This window comes from Corvus brachyrhynchos, unplaced genomic scaffold (genome assembly GCF_000691975.1).
Source record: "Corvus brachyrhynchos isolate BGI_N302 unplaced genomic scaffold, ASM69197v1 scaffold832, whole genome shotgun sequence".
NCBI lineage: Eukaryota > Metazoa > Chordata > Aves > Passeriformes > Corvidae > Corvus > Corvus brachyrhynchos.
In genome coordinates this window covers 108,620-128,171 of record NW_008236798.1, presented here as the reverse complement: position 1 = coordinate 128,171, position 19,552 = coordinate 108,620, and the positions used below count along the sequence as shown (strand labels likewise).

Here is a 19,552-nt window from a genome sequence, read left to right as displayed (position 1 = left end):
TTCTGTTTAATCCAGAACAGTGTGAGAAAACTTTGGACAAACTATCGATATGGGGATTTTCTTACTTATTTTTCTTCTCTTCAGAAGTTCATAAGCCCTTCTATATCTCTTCGTGAAATACTTTTGGGTGAACAGAAAGGAGATTCTCTAAGGGATGATAAAATCTACTCACCGTATTTCATACTTCAAGTTTAAGAATTAGGGGAAAAATAATATATGAAGGCAATGCTTCATAGCAGGTCTGGTTTAGATGTGGAAGCTGCTGATACAGAAACTGTGAATTGCTGAGCTCAAGTAATCAACAAGATTTAAAGAAACAAGTAGGTAGCAAGACTATCTTGTTATCCTAATAAAGAACAAAAACATCTGGAAATACTTCCTCATCAAATTATGTTATTGTTTTATTAGAAACCAAAAGCAGAACTAAGTAAGATGAAAATTATCTGTTACTTCCTGCAAATGTTCTGAAATATCTAGCATCAAACACAGTCACAGGAGACAAAATACTTGGCCTTGAGTCCAGTTAAGTATGAAAGGACCCTTGTTCCCTCTTTGAAATGTTTTTTTGTATTAGTGTTGTTAGCAAATGAAAATTTTTTACCATATCAGTCTTCCAAGCAAGAGCAGCTGAATGTTCGCAGTGAAATACCAAAATATTCAGACAATGGATCACAAAGGCATTTTTAGTCTGGTACATTTAATTTTTTTTAATCAGAATAATATATTTGGTATTGTGCTCATTTTAAATACTACATTGCTTGTCACACTACATTTGGCAATAGACCTCTTCAAATATATTTAACAAATTGTTCCATGAGTAATAACTACATATAAAATATCTTCAATGGTTAAAAAAATCCATATGTATTTTCTTCATGAAATACAATATATACATTACGATCTTATAGTTTTAAGGTACATCAAATTTTGGGCTTAAACAAATTCACAGTGTACATTTTACCTCTGTAATAAAAATCTTCCCTTTAAAAGTGCCTGGATCTCAAACTGTATATATGTATTTCCTTTCACTGGGTTTATGAAGAGTGAAGGTTTACCATCAATGAGCACTACAGCAGATCCACACTGTGTATCACAATGACCAAAAATTAAGACTTCTGATTACTGAAAGTGAACATTGACTGTCCCTGTTACCTCAGATTCTGACCAACAGATTTTCCGAAGAGCTTCTCACAGATGGAAGATGTGCTTCGTGCAGCATGGTCTCTACCACAGACATTCAGTGGACCTGAACTAACTGCCCACTGTTTCAGAAAACCAAAGTTCTCAGGTGGGACTCCAACTCAGAGGCCAGTCCTGGCCAAGGGAGATGGCCAGGAACTATCCAGGAGCCAAAAGGCAGTGAAGTTACGGTCACACTGCCTTCCAGCCTGAGGTCACACCAGTTGCCTGTGCTCTACTACCTTTAAATCCTCACATTCCTTCTTTTCCCTCGGAGGGAGAAGCCTTAAAAGTTTCTAAACCTGAGTTCATTACACCTGAGGCCCACAGGACACACATTGTCCCCCACACTCTATTTGTTGCTACACTTCCGTGCCAAGCACTTCCCCCACAGCATGACAAACACTCATGGGGCAGGCTGACCTCAGTCCCTCACCTCCACCTGTCTCAAAGTGATTTCAAAACCCATTCTAATACATGGGTTTTTTTCCCTGAAAATACACAGTGATTCCATCAACAATTTTTTAAAAAGAACTACCAATAAATCCAGCTGGAAACGAATCTAAACCCATTAAAAATAATCTCCAGCCTAAAAGGGAGAGGCAGAAACATTCTAATACATTCCACAGTAAATAAGTGTCACAAAGCTAATTTTAAAGCAGTTACTGACAAGCCTTTTTAAGTCTTAATACAATTCTTTTACAGGTGTGTTATACACCTTGATACCATGTTATAATTTTTCACAGCCCTTTCACTAATCTCAGAAAAGCTTAAAGAGAAGCAGACATGCCCAATGTAATGCATGTTCATAACACTTCCAGAATTAGTGACTGTCAAAAGAGAGAAACACAAATTACTATATTAACCAAGGGAAAAATGACATGGAATTTATGCTGTTCCTATCTGGAAAGACAGAAACCAGCTGATTTTCCTGCACGGACATTGTCACACAACAAACAGCCAGACACAGCATGGGATACCTCATCTCCAGTTTAACAGAAAGAAACTTTTAACTATTGCAGTGGGCAGGGTGGAAGTGTTGGAGCTTTCCTTCTCACAGGGAGTGAAGATTCTTCATTAAAAGAGTCCTAAAGAATACAGCACAAGAGCTGAGCTTTCACCAGTGGAAAAAAGGACATGGGATGCATATCCGTAAAAGATGAGATTTCATGATTTTTTGGAACAAGATGCTTTTGTTTGCTATCGATAGGTCTGAAGAAAATTTAATGATTTAAACAGGTTCAACTGTTTAAATGGGAAACATGGTCCTCCATGCATGACATTCCCAGAATTCTAAAAGAGGTTTGCACCTAACGTTTTAGTATCTTGCACCTCAAATAAAAATGTTACATTCAAACCCCCACCCTGCAGTTTGGGAGGTTCAGTTCAAGCTGAACGTAAAAGCTGGAGAACTTGGGAATTCTGAAACAGATTGGAACATCAATGGTTAACTATTTTGGATTAAAGAAGGTTTTCTTCCAGCCTCAGCAATAGCTTTTCGATGAACTTGGTGAAAAATATTTCTTTCTGAATGCATTAACTCTCATTGGAACCTAGGTATCTCAGGATAGTCCAGTGGTGACAGGGATCAGTAGGGAAAAGTGCAACACAGTGCTCTGAGTGTCCTGATATCTACCTCTACATGGAAATGTTCATAAATTATTTTAATATCTTAGACATTTTTTAAGAAAGGCAGTTAGCTTCTTTGAGCTTTTTTGCTAGTTGGGGATACTGGAAAAATTCAATAGCTTTTGAGATATATATATATGCCTGGAATTTTTCTCTTTTGCTTCAATAAAATATATGTAAGAATGCTTAAAAAACAAAATTTGCAAAAAATAAACAGTTAACAGAGGAGAAGTTTAGATCTATGCTTTTACTCTTTCATGACTGGGCTTATCAAGATTCCACTGGAGCTCTAAAAGAGGTAAACTAAATATTTAAATTATCTCAGATCTACTACTCTTCAGCAGGTAAAGAATAAATATTTTTACTGAAGTGGTATCTCCTCCCTGCTGTAGACCTAGAGGATTTGCCACTGTGTTTTTTCAATAAAGAATTGGAATGATTTAATTTCTGAATCTTTGTAGAAATGTGAGCTAGACTTGAAAACAGAAATATGGCTTTAAGTGAATTGTTAACATTCTGTTGCATCTCTTAAACATTTTGGTTATCTCTTGCTTTCTTCTTCCTTAGAGTCAATTGACAGTTTTTCCCCAAGTTTCCTTATAAGTTCTGCCAGATCTTCAGAATTCTGAGATTTTTCCTCAAGGAGTTCATACCGGAGACTCGAGATGTCCTGTTTAATTTCCTTCAGTTCACCTGCAACAGATTTTAAAAGATCACAATATTAAGAAACAAAAGAAAAAAACACCATATCCAAATATCTTACAATTATCATGGGTTTTTTCTGTATTTCTTTGTTGAAAAGTAGATATTCTGCTACCTGTTGGTGAATCATAGGGTGAATCTGTGTTGGAAGGGACCCACAATGATCACTGAGTCCAACTCTTAAGTGAATGGCCCACACAGGGGTTAAATCTACAATCTTGATGTTATTAGCACCATGCTCTGACCAGCTGAGCTAACCTCCCTGGAATGGTGGCTTGGTAATAGGAATATGAAGATGCAGTTCATGAAAAATCAAACAAATCTGAAGGCAAAAGTGTGAGAGACCACATGAATTCACAAAACTCACATGATCTATTTAATGGAAGCTGCTGTTCTGCTGAAAGAGAGATCACAGAATCATAGAGTCACAGAATCATTTAGGCTGGAAAAGACCTCTAAGATCCCCGAATCCAATCATCAATCCAGCACCGCCCAGGCCACCAGATCCTTAAGGAACTAGGTGATCTTTAAGGGCCCTTCCAAACCAAACTATCCTGTGATTCTATTATTACTAGACATAGAAGCACATTTTAAACCTTGTCAGATCAGTGATAGTAGGGAGAGAAGAGACAGAAATCCCATTCCCTCTTCAATCTCATGTTAATTTTACATCTTGCACTTGTAAACACGTCAAGTGGATTAAGTATTTTGCAAACATTTTTTTCAAGTGGCATATGTAACCACTTTAGCTTGTTTTGATTCTGTGATGAAATTCATCAACATACTCACCTTCATTGACTTCATCACTTTCCTTATCTATCTGAGCTTTCAACACATATCTCTTAATAAGACGCTTCATTATTTTCTGCAGAGAAGAAAGAAAGAAAGAAAGAAAAAGAGTTTTCTTAGTTGGACTAGTATTGCTATGGTATTTCAAAGTAAGAGCTCTTGTCCTGGTTTCTGCTGGGACAGAGTTCATTTTCCTCTTAGTAGCTGGTACAGTGTGAGTTTTGTGTTTTGTATGAGAACAATGTTGAAAACACACTGGTGTTTCAATTGTTGCCGTGCAGCGATTACCCAAAGTCAAGGACTTTTCAATGCCTCAGGCTCTGCTACTGAGCAGGTGCACAGGAAGCTGGGCTAGAGGAATATTTCATACCACAGACCATCCTGTTCAAGATTCAGACTGGGGGAGGCTTGGCCTTGAAGGCTGATCACTGCTCCTCTATCTCTCCTTTTCATTACTACTACTACTACTACTACTACTACTACTACTACTACTATTATATTTTGCTTTATTTAAATTAGTGAAGTATTCTTAACTCACAAGTTTTACCTTTTATGATTCTCCTCCTCATCCCATACAGCTGGAAGGGGCAGTGTGGGGAGAGTGAGTAAGCAAATGTGTGGCACTTAGTTGACAGCTGGGATTAAATTATGACACATCTGTTACCTTCTGTTGCATTCAGGTATTTCAGTGTAGGACTTGACAGGAATTGACAGGTTCAAGTAACTGATTATATAAATCTCTGCTTTCATTTAGCGTAGGTATTTAACCTTTATGAATATTCTCACACACACACACACACACACACACACATATATATATACTTGAAAGTTACAAAACTAAGGACAATCTTATGAATGTTCTAATTAACAAGGTTTAACCTACTACTGGAGTATGTAAGAATGCTTAATACAGTTGCAGCTTTGATCTCCAAGAAGATGAAGCCATCTGGCCTCTATTACTACCTGAAGATGATAATGATCCTGCTGATTGCTAAACCCTTTTGTTGTCATTTTATTTGAACCTATTTTGATATATTTGCTAAGTTATGTTTTCCCAGAGTTGGTCTTAGAGAAATTAGGACCCAAAATTCTAAGAGTCATTTAAATATCTCAGCTGGGATTCATCTAACCAAAGACAGATACTTTTTAATGTAAATATACATATCTGTCACGTTTACTTCATTCTGTGGATAAAAAGAGCAAACCTGAGAGCACAGTTCATCTGAAACAACTAAAATTGATCAAATAGATCATACCATTAGAATGACCAACCGCTTGCTAATAATAAGGGGAACCTATGCCAGCAAATTTATTGTATATTTTACCTTTCCAGGAAAAAAAATTCTGCCCCTGATTCTCCCACTAGTTCAAATTACTTCAAAAAGAACAAGGTACCCAAGTACATTTTAGGATACGTATTTCTGCCTTTGGGTTTAATATTTTCCTAGGATGTAGTTCATGACAACATGATACTTTTTCTTTTCCATTTTATGATATAAAACATACATAGATTTATGTGCCTGCCTTGTCTCCACAATAATAGAGCTGACCAGAGCTAGCTGTGAGGCGAGTCATCCCAGATTAGTGGTCCCAGGTCATCACTACAGTCATGCTTGCAAGGTCAGGAGCTGTACTGTTTATTATACTAATTCAAAAATGTTTCAAATATAAAGCCACACATATTTGTGGGGTAGATTTTTAATGCTAATATCTATCCCTGCATCATAATGAAAGTGGTTGTGAAAAAGTCAAGGAGTTTTTGGAACTGACTTGTGTAGACACTGCATAACTTAAGAAAGGAGCAAAGCTAGCCTGAGCAAGGGAAAATCTTTTTTCTGTCTTGTGGTCAATAAAGTATACTTGTTTTCTCTACCCTTTTTCATTCAGATTGTCTTTTTATACTGCCCAGACAGCTCTTGCTTCTTCCTTTCCACCTACTCTGTAATATTGCAAGAAGGAAAGCAGCAGTCTCTGGACCAGAATAACTGAGATTTATGTGGACTGTGTTGGGTCTCTCTACACTTAACTGCTCAACAAAGGCTCATTGCAGTTGTTTAGGAGGCAAAGGAAAAAGAGACTGCATTGATAGGATAAAGGCTGACAAATACTTGCAGTGCTTGAGGCATTTGTATCTAGAGGTGTGCCACAATAAGCTGATCTGCTTCAGCAGATGGAATGGGAAGATTTGGGGTTTATTTTTGGTTTTCTCAATTCACATTGTGTAGTTGAAGACAGCCTGTCTCTAAAATTAAAAACACTTTTCTAAAGCACATTAAAATATTGCACTATAAAGGTACCATTTAAGAAACTAAGAGGAGAGAAAAACACTCTCAGATTGTACTGCAAATACCCAAACCACTTCATTTACTCTTGATATATACAAGGTCTGTGGATTTATTCTTGACTCATGTTCAGTATCAATTCAAAACTGTCCTCATGCCATCAGTCTGCCGATTCTAATGCTTCTTGATTTTATTTAAAAATACACTGGTTTTTACCTGGTATTGTCTTGGAGGATTGTTTAAACTGTTTAAGTGGATTTCATCTGAGCTTCTTATACTTGATTGCTTCCTTTGACCAAGCTGAAATGGAAAAAATATTTATAGTACAAAATAAATAAAAGATAAATAAGTATATCTCATGTATATATCCTATGACAGAACATTAACTGTTAAGAGAATTTTGGGAAATGTTAAATTATTGTGGTAAAGTCTTCATACCTCTACATAATTTCATCACATGAGTTGAAAAAACCGTTTCAGACTGTGATGTCAGAAGGCGAGAACCAGGAGGGTTCCTTCCTTTACTCTGCCTCTCACCAGCTCCTAACATTCCCAAGGGACCAGAGCAGAACAGCCACATCCCTGTGGGCTCCCCTGGTGCACAGGAGGGGGAATCCATGTCAGGAGAAACGCAGCAGTGGTGCAGCTTTGTAGGAAAGTCAGGGCAGGGTGTGAGAGAGCCAGTGAAAGAAGGGTGGCAGCATTATCCCTTTCCTTCCTTTCATGGCACTTGCCTGTAGCTAATGTGACCTCTACTACCATAAAATACACAAGAAGTTTGCTTCTCCCCTCACTTGTACTAATGGTTGAATGCAATAAGTTAAGCAGCTTGTTCCAGGGACCACAAGATTATCAGGTGCCATTTCTGATTTGCATCTTCTTCACTACACATGCTGAAAGGACATCCCTGGTGAAACGCTGAGGATGCAATTTGCAGGCTTCATTACTGATTTACGTCTTTGAGAAAACCTAAGCCATCACAAAATGGTGAACTGGGACTCAAGTTGAATGACTGGGCTGCAATAAGAGTGAACAGCAACTGTAAAAACAAATAGTATTACTTCAGATATAGAGTGGGGCCAGTTCAACTAGCAGTGCAAGAAATATAAATCATGATGGATCTGGATGAGGAATAAGTGGGACTATCACTAACAAGCTCCCTGAAATTATACACGGTTTAACAAAATTTTTACAGTTTCAAAGGATGGGACTATCAGTGCAGTGTCTCAAATCCTGTGGGATCGTGTTGTACTTCCAGTGAACTTCTCTATGTTATGTCCTAATATATCAAGCATCTACTGATAAGAAGACTGGGGCCCTTTGAAGCCTGTTAAGTACTCTGTGGGATATTCTGGGATATAATTTGTTGGGGATGCAAATAGGCAGATGCTTATATTCGATGCTTATGCACCTGTACACTGGGAATAATTTAAATACTTTTAGATTTTGTTTAGCATTCCATAGAATCACAGAATGATTTGTGTTGGAAGGGACATTTAAAAACATGCATCCCAATGCCTCTGCCATTGGCAGGGACACCTTCCATTAGATCAGGCTTGTATTTTGATACAAAAATTTATTACATCTATTGGTAAAATATATTCATTAGCAATTAATATAAAGTGTTCACTGAATTTGGGAAATTTTTTAGTTCTTTAGAAAGATTCAAAGATCTATTTGCACATACTTTAAAAAAACCTTATCTATTCTATGTTTACTTGACTAAGCAAAAGTAGTGATAAAAGATAAATGGCATATAAATATAAAATAATATTTCTCTCTTACATATTAATCTACACACGGATGGAAATTAACGATGTATCAAAAGGGCAAATTCCTATTTCTTCATGCTTGAATAAAGCAACCTTAAATATTCTGAATATATATTAGAAAACAATCATATCAAAATGTTTTAACTTAAACTAGGTATCTGATTTATAATAAAAAATAATGGCTAGTGAATTCACACAATCACTATGTAATCACTATGTTTTTCAGGATTTTAGAACTAATAATACTTTCTTGGGCCTCACCTTTAACACTGGGTTAAAAGAGGAAAACAATCTTCTTGCTATTTCAGCTCCTGGATTTCTCATGCACCATTTTTGGAAAAAATACAGTAGAATAAGAGGAAGGTCATGCTTCCTCTGCAGCAACAGAGGGAAGTTGCCTTGGGTAAAGCTGCTCTAGGCTGTGAATTTGGGCTCCAGCTGTGTGGCTGATATCCCAGCACTTCTGGATCTCTGACTCTGCAGCTGTGATGCCATCCATGATCCTGTTACTTACCAGTTTATACACAATCTACAAATTCATTTATTTTCCTTAGGTATTTTTTAGTATTTACTATGTATTTTATTATATATTTTAAAAGCAATTTTTCATGCTGGTTACCAGTTTCAGATTTATTCTACATTGGTTCACCTCAAAAGTTAATCCATTGCTTAATTACAATTTGATTTTCACTTGAAAAAGCAAAATTGGTAATATGTAGTGAGATGAGTTAAGACACTGCAAACTTGTAAAACCAGGCTCAGCGTAACGCCTTTATCTTAACCTTCACCCTTCAGCACATTTTAAAAGAGAATAATGTATTTTTAATTAGCTACAGAGCGCATCTTGAAAGTTGGCTGGTAAACCAGGAGTCTGTAACTTCATTAAATCTTCTTACGTGTACCAGCAGCAGGACACAAGCTCTATTGTAAATTGCTGAATGACCACTAGGTGGCAGAGATTGCCAAGATTTCATTATAACATCTAATAACATTTTAAAACTCTCTTTAAGCTCTCTTTAAACTCTCTTTCAACTTCCTGCCTACGTCTTTTTTCTTTTTCCAAAATTAGTACTAGAGTACACTCAGCCTGTCACATTGATGACTGACCTAGAATTCGTATTTTTAAGTTAACATTTATTGAACATGAGCAACCAGAGGGGAAATGATATAAATTAAATAAAACAATGATATAAATCCCAACAAAAAAAATTATTCTCCTAGAGTGTTGTGTGAAATATGAAATGCAGGGTATGTGGATCACTGCTCTTTGAAAACACTTTCATCTTTAAACTTCCCTCTCATATCGTCATTCTCTAGTATTACTTAAAACTCAATGCAATCAGAATAGTAATGTAATTATTGTAGCTGTTTTGTTTAGCACTTTATTAATGTCTTAAATCAGAAGCTGCTGTCAACTTGCAATTCCAAAAAACTGTATGTTCTTGGATCAGAAGGGAGGGTTCCCAGAAAATGACTCAGTTTGTGCTCCTATAACCAGACATCATTTGTGCAAATTTCAGAAACACGGTTTTAAACTATGAGAGTTAAAACTAACGTATTTTTTTTGTTTGAGTGGGGACTTAAAGCTACTTCAATAGATAGTTGTCCCTTACTTCTTTTCTGAAAGGCCATGTTTTAAGGACAAAATTTAAATATATCATCTGTCACTGCTGATTTTTAGCTCAGGAAGATGAGCAAGTTCTGTGACACCTGAACAATAAACTTTATCAATGCCAAGGCAATTTTTAAATACAGAATAAAAGTCAAAGTAGGAGTTTTTTTAAACTCTCCTTCTTCTTCATTTATTTCTCTCTTTTATTGGTTTGAGTTTCTCACTCAATGTTTAAAATGCCAATTCTAGCTTGCAACAGGAAATCTATGGATTTTATTCAACAGCCTGAAAGAAAACATCTTCACAGTCTTTAGTATTGTATTTAGATATGTCTCAGGAATTTAATTTCTGGTGTACTACACTTTGAACACAGCTATGTAAATTACTTGCTGTGTAGCACTGACAACATCTGGCTTTGTTTGCTGCCAACAATAATCAGGGCAGAGCTGGATCTAGGAGCAGAATTTCCCTCATTCCCAGCCTAGCTCTTGTCTTTACACTCACTCTGAAGCTGCTGCTGCTTTTGCACTGAGAAAATGCAGGCTGTGCAGCAGAACAACCCACAGGGTGGGTGTGAATCAGTAACCTCAAGCGTGCATTAACATTGTTGGGCACTGCAATGCAACGTCTTCCATCAGTAAACTTTTACTGTCCTCCCAGGTAGGACTTGCATCAGAACCACCTTCTATCTTCCTAGGCACAGTGTGGCAACTGGAATGGTCTGGGGACAAGACCTTGCAGCAACCCTAACTGCAACACATGCTACTTCAATAGTGGCAAGCCCTTCCTGAATTGGCCTCAATACCCAGATAAGCTACCCACATTTTACTAGCACAAACACAGCCATCAAGCCTTGGGTCTGGTCTTGCCAAATCTTTCCTTATTTTGCACAGCTCATTTTATTGATAGTAGCTCCCTGCACAGGTAGCTTCTTGTTCAGCAGTCACACCAGCACCAACCTGCTCAGCACTAAATGAATCAAAAGTCAAAATCCCAAAAGCCTGAGAGTGCCTTTGAGAAGATGCCATGACAGCCTCAACAATAATGAATCATCAACAGTGGATCAAAAAGTAACACAAAACCACTTTAGCTACTTTTTGGAAGTGCGCAGGGCGGCAGTATCTCATAGATTCAGATAAAGTCAGCTCCACAGCATGTGGCAGTCCAAAAGGTAAGTAAAAATGTAATCATATGCCAATATCTGCTGCAAAATGCGACTCAGACGCTTTACGTTTTTCAACATAAAAGCTTTTTCTTTTTTAATTTGATTTGCAGTTTTATAGCTGCTTTGACGGGGGAGTAAGCACATTTCATTTAGCATTAGTTACACTACAATCTGCAGTGAGTGTAAAGCATTAATATTTGAAGACTTAAAATTAATTCAGGGTTAGGAAAAAATCTGATAAACAGTGTTTGCATCCTTACAGCTCTCTTCCAGAGGGACTGCTGTAAAAGCTGACAAACCTGTTACTGTTTTATAAAGAACTGGTAATTATTACACTTTGCACCTTTCTAGAAACATGAATTTCTAAGTTTGAATGGAATTATAAAAATATATCTTCTTTCCTTAGGCTGTATAAATGGGACTTTTAAGAGTACCTGTTTTGTGGGAACATAACTTTCATGCTAAAAATCTTTAAAACAGGCTTGTAACCTACTTACATGCTTTGTAAATCCACAAATTAGGTGAATTAGAGAAAGAACCATTGGTTGTTTTCCACCATCACTCAATTTTAAGTTCATATGCATCTCCTTGAATGCGCAATATTTCAGTGATGACTTTATCACTCACAAAGGTTTTAAAATCAAGTTGCATCAAGAAGCTTGATGAAAAGTTTTGCAAATGTCAGTAATTAAAAGCCTGAGAAAATGCAGTATCATTTCTGTCAGGTCTTAAATATATTAGGATTAGATTTCCCGAATAAAATGAAGTGAGATCTGTGAAACACCAGAAAAATTTCTGGTAATAGAGATGAGACATTTGAACTTAATAACGATTTTGACTTTGGTGACAGTGTTTGTAATGCCTATGTTTGTTTTCATAAACTGCTATAAACTTAACCAGAGGCACAGGGTTTTCCCCCAAAACTCCATTTCTTCCTTCTAGAATTGCGAGCATTTTTTCCTTTTGTACTCTTCAGCTGATAAGTGTGAAAAATGTGCTGGTAACATTCGTGACAGAGAACTGACAGACCCTTGTAAATTCTTTACTGGTCCCCAGTCTAATGACTAATGGCTCTTGACTACAGACTCAAGAACTCCTAAACTTGAACAGCCCTCTGCTCTGACCACAGCCCATTTTAACAAAGATCCTACCACATTTAAATTTTCACAGAAGAAAATTTTTTTCTGCCACCATGACAAATCCTAACTTTCTTTTTTTTGGTGTGTGTATGTTAGCATATGCTCACCTTTCTACCCACTGCATCTGATCAGGTGCCTTGCATGACTCTTCTTCCCTAACATGTCACAATAGGGCTAGAATAGTGCCAGTCTTTACATTTACAATACCACCTAACAGTCCATGTTCTTCTAAAGCAGTTGATTTGATTTATACCAAGACAGTGCAGGAAAAAATACACTGACTACAAACCCTTTAAGCACGTCCAGTGAATCAACTCAAGTGCTTTTTACTGCAGCTGTGCAAGTAAAACAGGTAACAAAATATTTCACAATAAAAGCAAGGTGGATTTTCAGTGGAAGCAGAGACAGGCTACCAAGGGGGAACTTAGAAAATGCCCAGGCATAGGAGGGTGGCATTAGGAAGGACAAAGCTCTCCTTAAGCTGACATTTGCAAGGGCAGTAAGAACTTCTACTGCTACAACAGCAAGGCAGACAAGGAAAATGAGGGCCTACTGCTCAGTGGGGAAAGGTATTTAAATGACAGTGGATGAGGGTAAGAATGAGGGACTTGATGTCTTTTTTGCCTCAGGCTTCATCACAGTCTCTCAGGCCTCTGTGCTTAGCGAATGAATTCAAGGAGACAAGGAAGAACTTGGCCCAGGCAAGTCCAGAGTGCTACATCCACAGGTAGCTACATCTGAGAGAGCAGACCAACACCTTGCAAATATGCTATCATCTCTGAAAGACCATGGATACTGGGAGAGGTCCCCAAAGGCTGGAGAAAGGCATCAGACCCATCTCCAAAAAAGGTCAAAACTATGATCTGAGCAACACTGGGCCACTCAACCTCCCTTCAGTAACTGGCAAAATAATGGAATGAAAAATGAAACCTCTTGGAGCACATGCAAGAACAGATGGTGTCTGGAAAAAGCATGTATGCGTTTCCGAAAAGTAAAATCTGTCCGGCCATCTAGACGGCATTCTGAAATGAAATGACTTGCAGATTAGAGAAGAGCAGGAGATGTCTTTGGACCTGAACTTTAGCAAGGATATTTACACTCAATTCTGTTCTATTCTATTCTATTCTCCCACATTAGTGACTGACTCAGTACGAATGAAATATGTTGGAAATTAATGGGTAAAGCAGGGCAACAATAAAATTGAAGTTAAAATTGGCTTTATCTTCTAAAATTAGCAGTCAGTATACACAAGATAAAATTACCTCGTTCATCTCTGCGTCTTCCTGAAAGCTTTTCTTTTGGCACAAAAATGGTTTAGATATACATTTTTTGATTCTGATTAGAAGATACAGCAAAGATTTTGGGCTTGGCACTAGGTTGAAGGGTACTGGAAGAGTTCTCCCTTCTTCAAAGTAGGAAAACCAAAGTTTAGCCCTTGCAAATTTCCATTCTACATCAGCATCATCCTGTAAAACAGAAACACAGCTGTTAATACACTGTTAATACCACTTCGACTGTTGAAGATGCTCTAGCTAAACATGTGTGTTTCGAGTGTAACTGGCTGAAGTTACTCTCAAACAGATCAAGATCTATGAAAATCAAAATTTAAATTAATGGAACAGTTCTTATTAATCCATTTAAAATAATGCAATTGCAGAAGGACAGAATGGATTTAATTTAAATATTGTTTATTCCAGAGAGAGTGCTAATAGTCTGCAATACAGGATCATAATGACAGACTCCATGAACAGTCTATAGACTTTGTTAACATGAAGTTCAAAAAGTTAGGTGATTCTTACCTAATTCCTTCCACTTGCTGGAGTATATGATTAAACCAGATATCCTATCATCCCCATGGTTTATGTTTACCATTTATGATCACCAAACCACTCTATTCCTCCCTGTAAAGTTTAAGAGGGTTTTCTGCAGAAAGGACTGACATCAGTTCAAGGTTGTGACTCAATACTGCTGTACCTGTTTTTAGAAGCTCTTTTGTCCAATCACTGTATTCTTAATGCTCCAAACCTGATAGGTTTGCTCTGTGGCCTCCTGAGTCAGAAGAGTGTGAACCTCCCTAGACAATGTGTTGCTCCTGCTCAAGCGGGACAACACTACAGCCCCCAACCAGAGCCCAGAACCGGGTACCAGAGTGGAGTCAAACCTGAGTCTGCTGCTTTGGCAAGGGCATCCCCTGGGGAAGTCTGGGATGGCCTAGCTCCTGGAGATTTGCTTACTTTTTCTCTAAACAGTGGTAATGATTTAGCCCTCTGTTTTACATGGAATGCAAAAGTTCATTATGATTTTCAGTAGCCCTGCTGATTACTTTGCTAAGTGAAGTTTTGTTCACTGCAGAGGTCTAGAGCAACACTTGTTTCAATGAAAGAATACAGCATGTTGGAGACTTGCTTGCAAGGTCGAGGCATAGGAAAGAGAACATCCTCGCAGCAAGAAGGACACTTCTCAAGTAATTACAAATGAGGCAAATGAAGGATTCACACCATGTAGCCCATACTCTTCAGGACACATAACACAGTTCAGCAGTAGTTTCTTATTCCAGTCTGGTTATTACTACTGCAAGCACATGCAGCTAAGTAACTGCCAGGTATTTTATAATAAAAATGAACAGTGGAATTCATATTTTCTTCTAATATATTCCAAAAGCCTTTGTGGTACTTGTCTTAAATCAGATGTCAACATGAAAATTTTCCAGGAGCTTTAGACAATTAGTTGTAACAGTAAATAGGGTGATATTTCATTATAAATGGACTTTTTACCTCAATTTCCTGGAATGAACTGTTGATCATTGCGATAAGCATGTTCAGTAAGACGATGACCATGGTAACATTATAGACTCCATAAAGAACATAACCAATATTTTCAATAAATTTGTGTTTATAATTGATCACAACTGATTTAACTTCTGAGAGTCCAAATATAGCCCAGAACAATGTTTTGAAACTTTCTTCAACACTAAAAGGAGAAATTGGACCAAAGCATTTGTTATTGAAGGAAAGCTGTATATTCTTATTGTAGCAATTGCCAGTTATCATTTTTATACAGTGCACAAATTTTTCCATTATCATAATGTTGAACTCCACCTCAGTGCATAAAAGCAGACTGTCTAATTTCATGGGTACAGGCTGTTTCATAACACACGATTCCTAATGCTTAGGACTGACAATAAAACCATCTGATTCATATTAGATGGTTTTAGGAATCATATATCCATCGTCAAAAGAATATTACAACAAATCGCTTGTTACCTACTTTCATCTACATGCTACAAGCTTGCTGTTGAATCATATATCCATCGTCAAAAGAATATTACAACAAATCGCTTGTTACTCCCTTCAGATACACTGCTACAAGCTTGCTGTTAATGTGGAAGTAAAAAAAAAAAATTAACCTGTAAATACTGTATTCAAATTGCACCACTAGTTCACTTACTATGAATTATTTCACCACTGATGTAATAAATATTCTGAAACTATGAAGTAGACAAAATATCTGATGGCAAATCATCAATTTTCAAAAAAATGAGTCTTATGGACCATAGTCTTCCAGTTGAGTATTTACTATTCCACAGTTCCAGGGTAAAGCCATAGTGTGGCAATAGTGATATATTTTTTTTCAGGTTAGTTCATTTAAATATATGTATTTCTCTAAACCAGTTTATAAATATACATAAACATAAGTCCAAACCTCTGAGGTACTTTTTCATATCTATCTCTATCTGTTGGAAGACATATTTTCCCTCACTTTGATAAAGAGATCTCAGTTCCCCACATCCAAAAATACAGTAGCATTGCAAAGAACATTTAGGATTTTATTGAGTTATTGTTAAGAAACAAAAGTTACAGTTTAATCAGTTGTACTTACGTTGTGAACGCTTCATTTTGTTTTGCCCCCAGATAGTAGGAATAGAGATTAAACATGCCTATCATGAAAGCCACAAACACCATGATAAATATCACCATAAACTTGAAGATGTCTTTCACGGTTCTCCCAAGTGATATCTGCAGTGGTCCAAAGCTTTCATTAGCTGGTAAGATGTAGGCTATCCGTGAGAAACTTAACACCACTGCAATTGCATATAGCCCTTCAGAAATGATCTGAGGATCAGACGGATCCCAGTTTATTCTGGCTGAAAACAAAAGATGAGAATTCCTGTCAGTATTTCAGCAGAACATGTAATCATCTATGGGAGGTCTTTTTGGACCACCTGCTGCCTCTGCTCTAATGTAGCCCTGGATACATTAGTTCTTTGCTGCACATGCCCATTGCTGGCTCATGTTCAACCTGGTATCCATCAAGTTATGTTTGCTATCCTATGAAAAAAACTGGCATTAAATATTCACTATTAATATTATCCATACACAGACGCTCTCTAAGCAGACTTCAGTGTACATGCATACATAAAAAAATGCCTTAACTAATTGCTTTTAGGACTTATGTGAAATTTGTAACTTTCCAGTAAAATTTATAAGACTACAATTTAATGTGTTTCAGAATATAGACATTTTAATTATTCTGCTTTTCTGTAGTCTGGATAATGCAAAAATGCAAACATCTCAGAAATAAGTGTCTGAAGCACAGAATAGAGATAGAAACTGATGTAATTCAGTATCTAGAGAAAATAATTAATAATGGTAAGAAAGATGTGGTGGTGTTCAGAGTGAACACAAGCCAACAGTGCTTCATTTTTTCTCATGTGGGCAAAATAGCTTCTAGAGTTTCCCAAATATGCCAAGCAAGTTTAACATTTTTATCTCTTACTAGTAAAGAGAGTGGATTGAGAAATATTAAAGAAATAGAGTCTCTGAGCAAATAATATATAAAAGATATATTGGCTTTGCTGGCAAAGCAGGTTTAAGAACTTCTTGCATCTTATTTTTTAGTTCTGTCCCTGGATATATTGGCTTTGCTGGCAAAGCAGGTTTAAGTTCTTGCATCTTATTTTTTAGTTCTGTCCCTATGTTACAGTACATTCCATTCACAGTTGCACCACCACAGACTGGTTTGCAGGACAGTATTGTGTAATTGAACAGATTAAAATGATCTAGAAAAGGGGTGGGTGACAGTGAGTTATTGTGATATTAGATAATTTCAGTGCCTGCTGTCTAGAGCAGTCTACAAAAAGATGTATAAGCACAGCCAGGGGATCTATGATCAAATAGTAGAGTCACAGAATGACACAGTATGCTGAGTTGAAAGGGACCCATGAGGATCATCAAGTCCATCCTCTGGCCCTGCACAGCACCATCCCCAAGAGTCACACCATGTGCCCGAGAGCACTGTCCAAACACTTCTTGATCTCAGACAGGCTGGGGCTGTGGACACCTTCCTGAGCCTGTGCCCAGCTGGTGATGCTGTGCCCTGATGCACCCCAGGACACACTTGGTCCTCCTGGCTGCCAGGGCACTGCTGACTCATGTTCAACTTGTCATAGGGATAAGAAAGAGAAGGACTGGGAATTTCTTCAGTACTACATTGTGAAACTACGGTATTGGGACCTATTAAAAGAAAATCAGTTTGTGTTGGCCCAAGAAGTAAATCTTAGTCATGTGCAATCAACTCACCCAGGGTGTAGTATTTTATGTTGGGCTCCAGTGTTGGACTTGTCAGATCTTTCATATTTGCATCAACGATGTTCTGGGCTCTGGATGCATGCCAAAATGCCATAAACCTTGCTATGAATGATGCTGCAAAAATTGCTAACATACCAAAATCAAGCATATTCCATAACTCAAAGAGGTATTCCTTTGGACCTTGAGACCAAATTTCTTTACACTCAGACCATATCATGCCTGTATACGATAGAACAGAGAAAACAGTGCGTTCTTTATTCTTCACGCTTGTTTTATATTTTTATTATATACAGGACATGCTCGTGGTTGCAGTCAAAATCAAAAGAATTTTGATCAGTGGGACTTCAAACACAAAACTAAATCCTTGGACCTGTTAATTCATATAAATTCCAAGACTACTTTCTCATCTGAGTAACAATAACAATCTTTCAGACTGCTTTTTGCTGTAAAACTACAAAAGCTTTCCAAGAGAGGAATGGGATTTGAGTATTACTATCTGTTACAGACACAGAAAGAGATGAGAAAAGCAGAAATGCTCTGGCATGATCATATTTAGCTTTACCACTAAAGCAGAGCTCACAATTTCTTGTTTGCATTACCCTGGGTACAGTCCCTCTTACTGAAATTGAAAATATATGTGACAAATGAGCATGAAAGTAAGACTCAGACCTAATGCTTCTTCAATAGGACAAAGGTATCTGTTTGAGTCCTAACTACTGTCCCTTTGTAATAAAATAATAGTACAGTATCAGCTTATGACAACTTTTTGTATTGTGAAAATTCTTTTTTTCTGAGATAAAAATTATATGACTATGAAGTACATTTCTAGGATTCTAAAGACAGTTAATAACTGAACAGAATAACGTCACTAATTTTTACACTTGTCAAATTGAAGGCACTTTTCATCATTTTCAGATAAGGACAATAATAATGTCAATTACAGTAGCTAAATTCAGTGTCACATCTGTATGCATGAATCAATTTTTCATAAACTGTCTTATGCATGACACGGATATAAAAATAGATTAAATTAGCAAACTAGAACTTCAAACTGAGAAATTATTATTTACTTCTTTATTACCAGATGAAAATATTGATATTTATAGACTTTGGAAATCTAAGTGCCATATTATTCCTAAAAAACACAATTATAGCAATTTATAAACAGCTTTACAATTAAATACATACATTTATGATCTCACACTGGGATCACAAAAGCAAAGTATTTTAAATATAGAAGCTATTGAATGGATAGCTTGAATTAAACTCTCACATATTACTGACTTAACTAGCAACCAGACCCCAGATCCTTAAAATACATGAGCATCTAAATCCTACTGGAATAAAAGGGAGTAGACTTGTAAATAAGAATCTGACAGCTAAAATATTTTGGAAGGTTTGTGCTCAGGTTCTAATTCTGAGTAGTCCTACATCACTAAGTTGGATGGGTCAGCTCAAAGTACTACTCATAGCACTCATTTCATTCCCGTGTTGAGATGGAAAAATCTACCACTGAATCTTCAGGGATCTATATTCTTCTCTTTTGTCACTAATATATTCAGCAAAACACTATTAGTTCTGCAAGCATGCTTGCAAAATAAGAGAATTCTAGCAGAAAGAGAACACTGGACACAAAAAATCTGGGCTTCTCATGTAAAAATCTTTCCCCTTGGAAGCTCACACTGTGACTGGACA

General features: G+C 37.0%; 1 protein-coding gene across 1 annotated transcript in view; it reads right to left on the bottom strand.

The window, feature by feature from the left end:
• Positions 1-383: 383 nt before the first annotated feature.
• Positions 384-19,552, bottom strand: part of TRPC6 (transient receptor potential cation channel subfamily C member 6) — a 32,205-nt gene continuing 13,036 nt past the window's right edge. The window contains exons 5-11 of the mRNA XM_008628838.2: positions 17,849-18,076; positions 16,149-16,413; positions 15,044-15,239; positions 13,532-13,735; positions 6,798-6,881; positions 4,300-4,375; positions 384-3,501 (exon numbers count right to left, since the gene is read on the bottom strand). Of these exons, the coding sequence (XP_008627060.1) occupies positions 3,350-3,501; positions 4,300-4,375; positions 6,798-6,881; positions 13,532-13,735; positions 15,044-15,239; positions 16,149-16,413; positions 17,849-18,076 (1,205 nt within the window). The 3' untranslated portion in view covers positions 384-3,349. The remainder of the gene's footprint in view (positions 3,502-4,299; positions 4,376-6,797; positions 6,882-13,531; positions 13,736-15,043; positions 15,240-16,148; positions 16,414-17,848; positions 18,077-19,552) is intronic.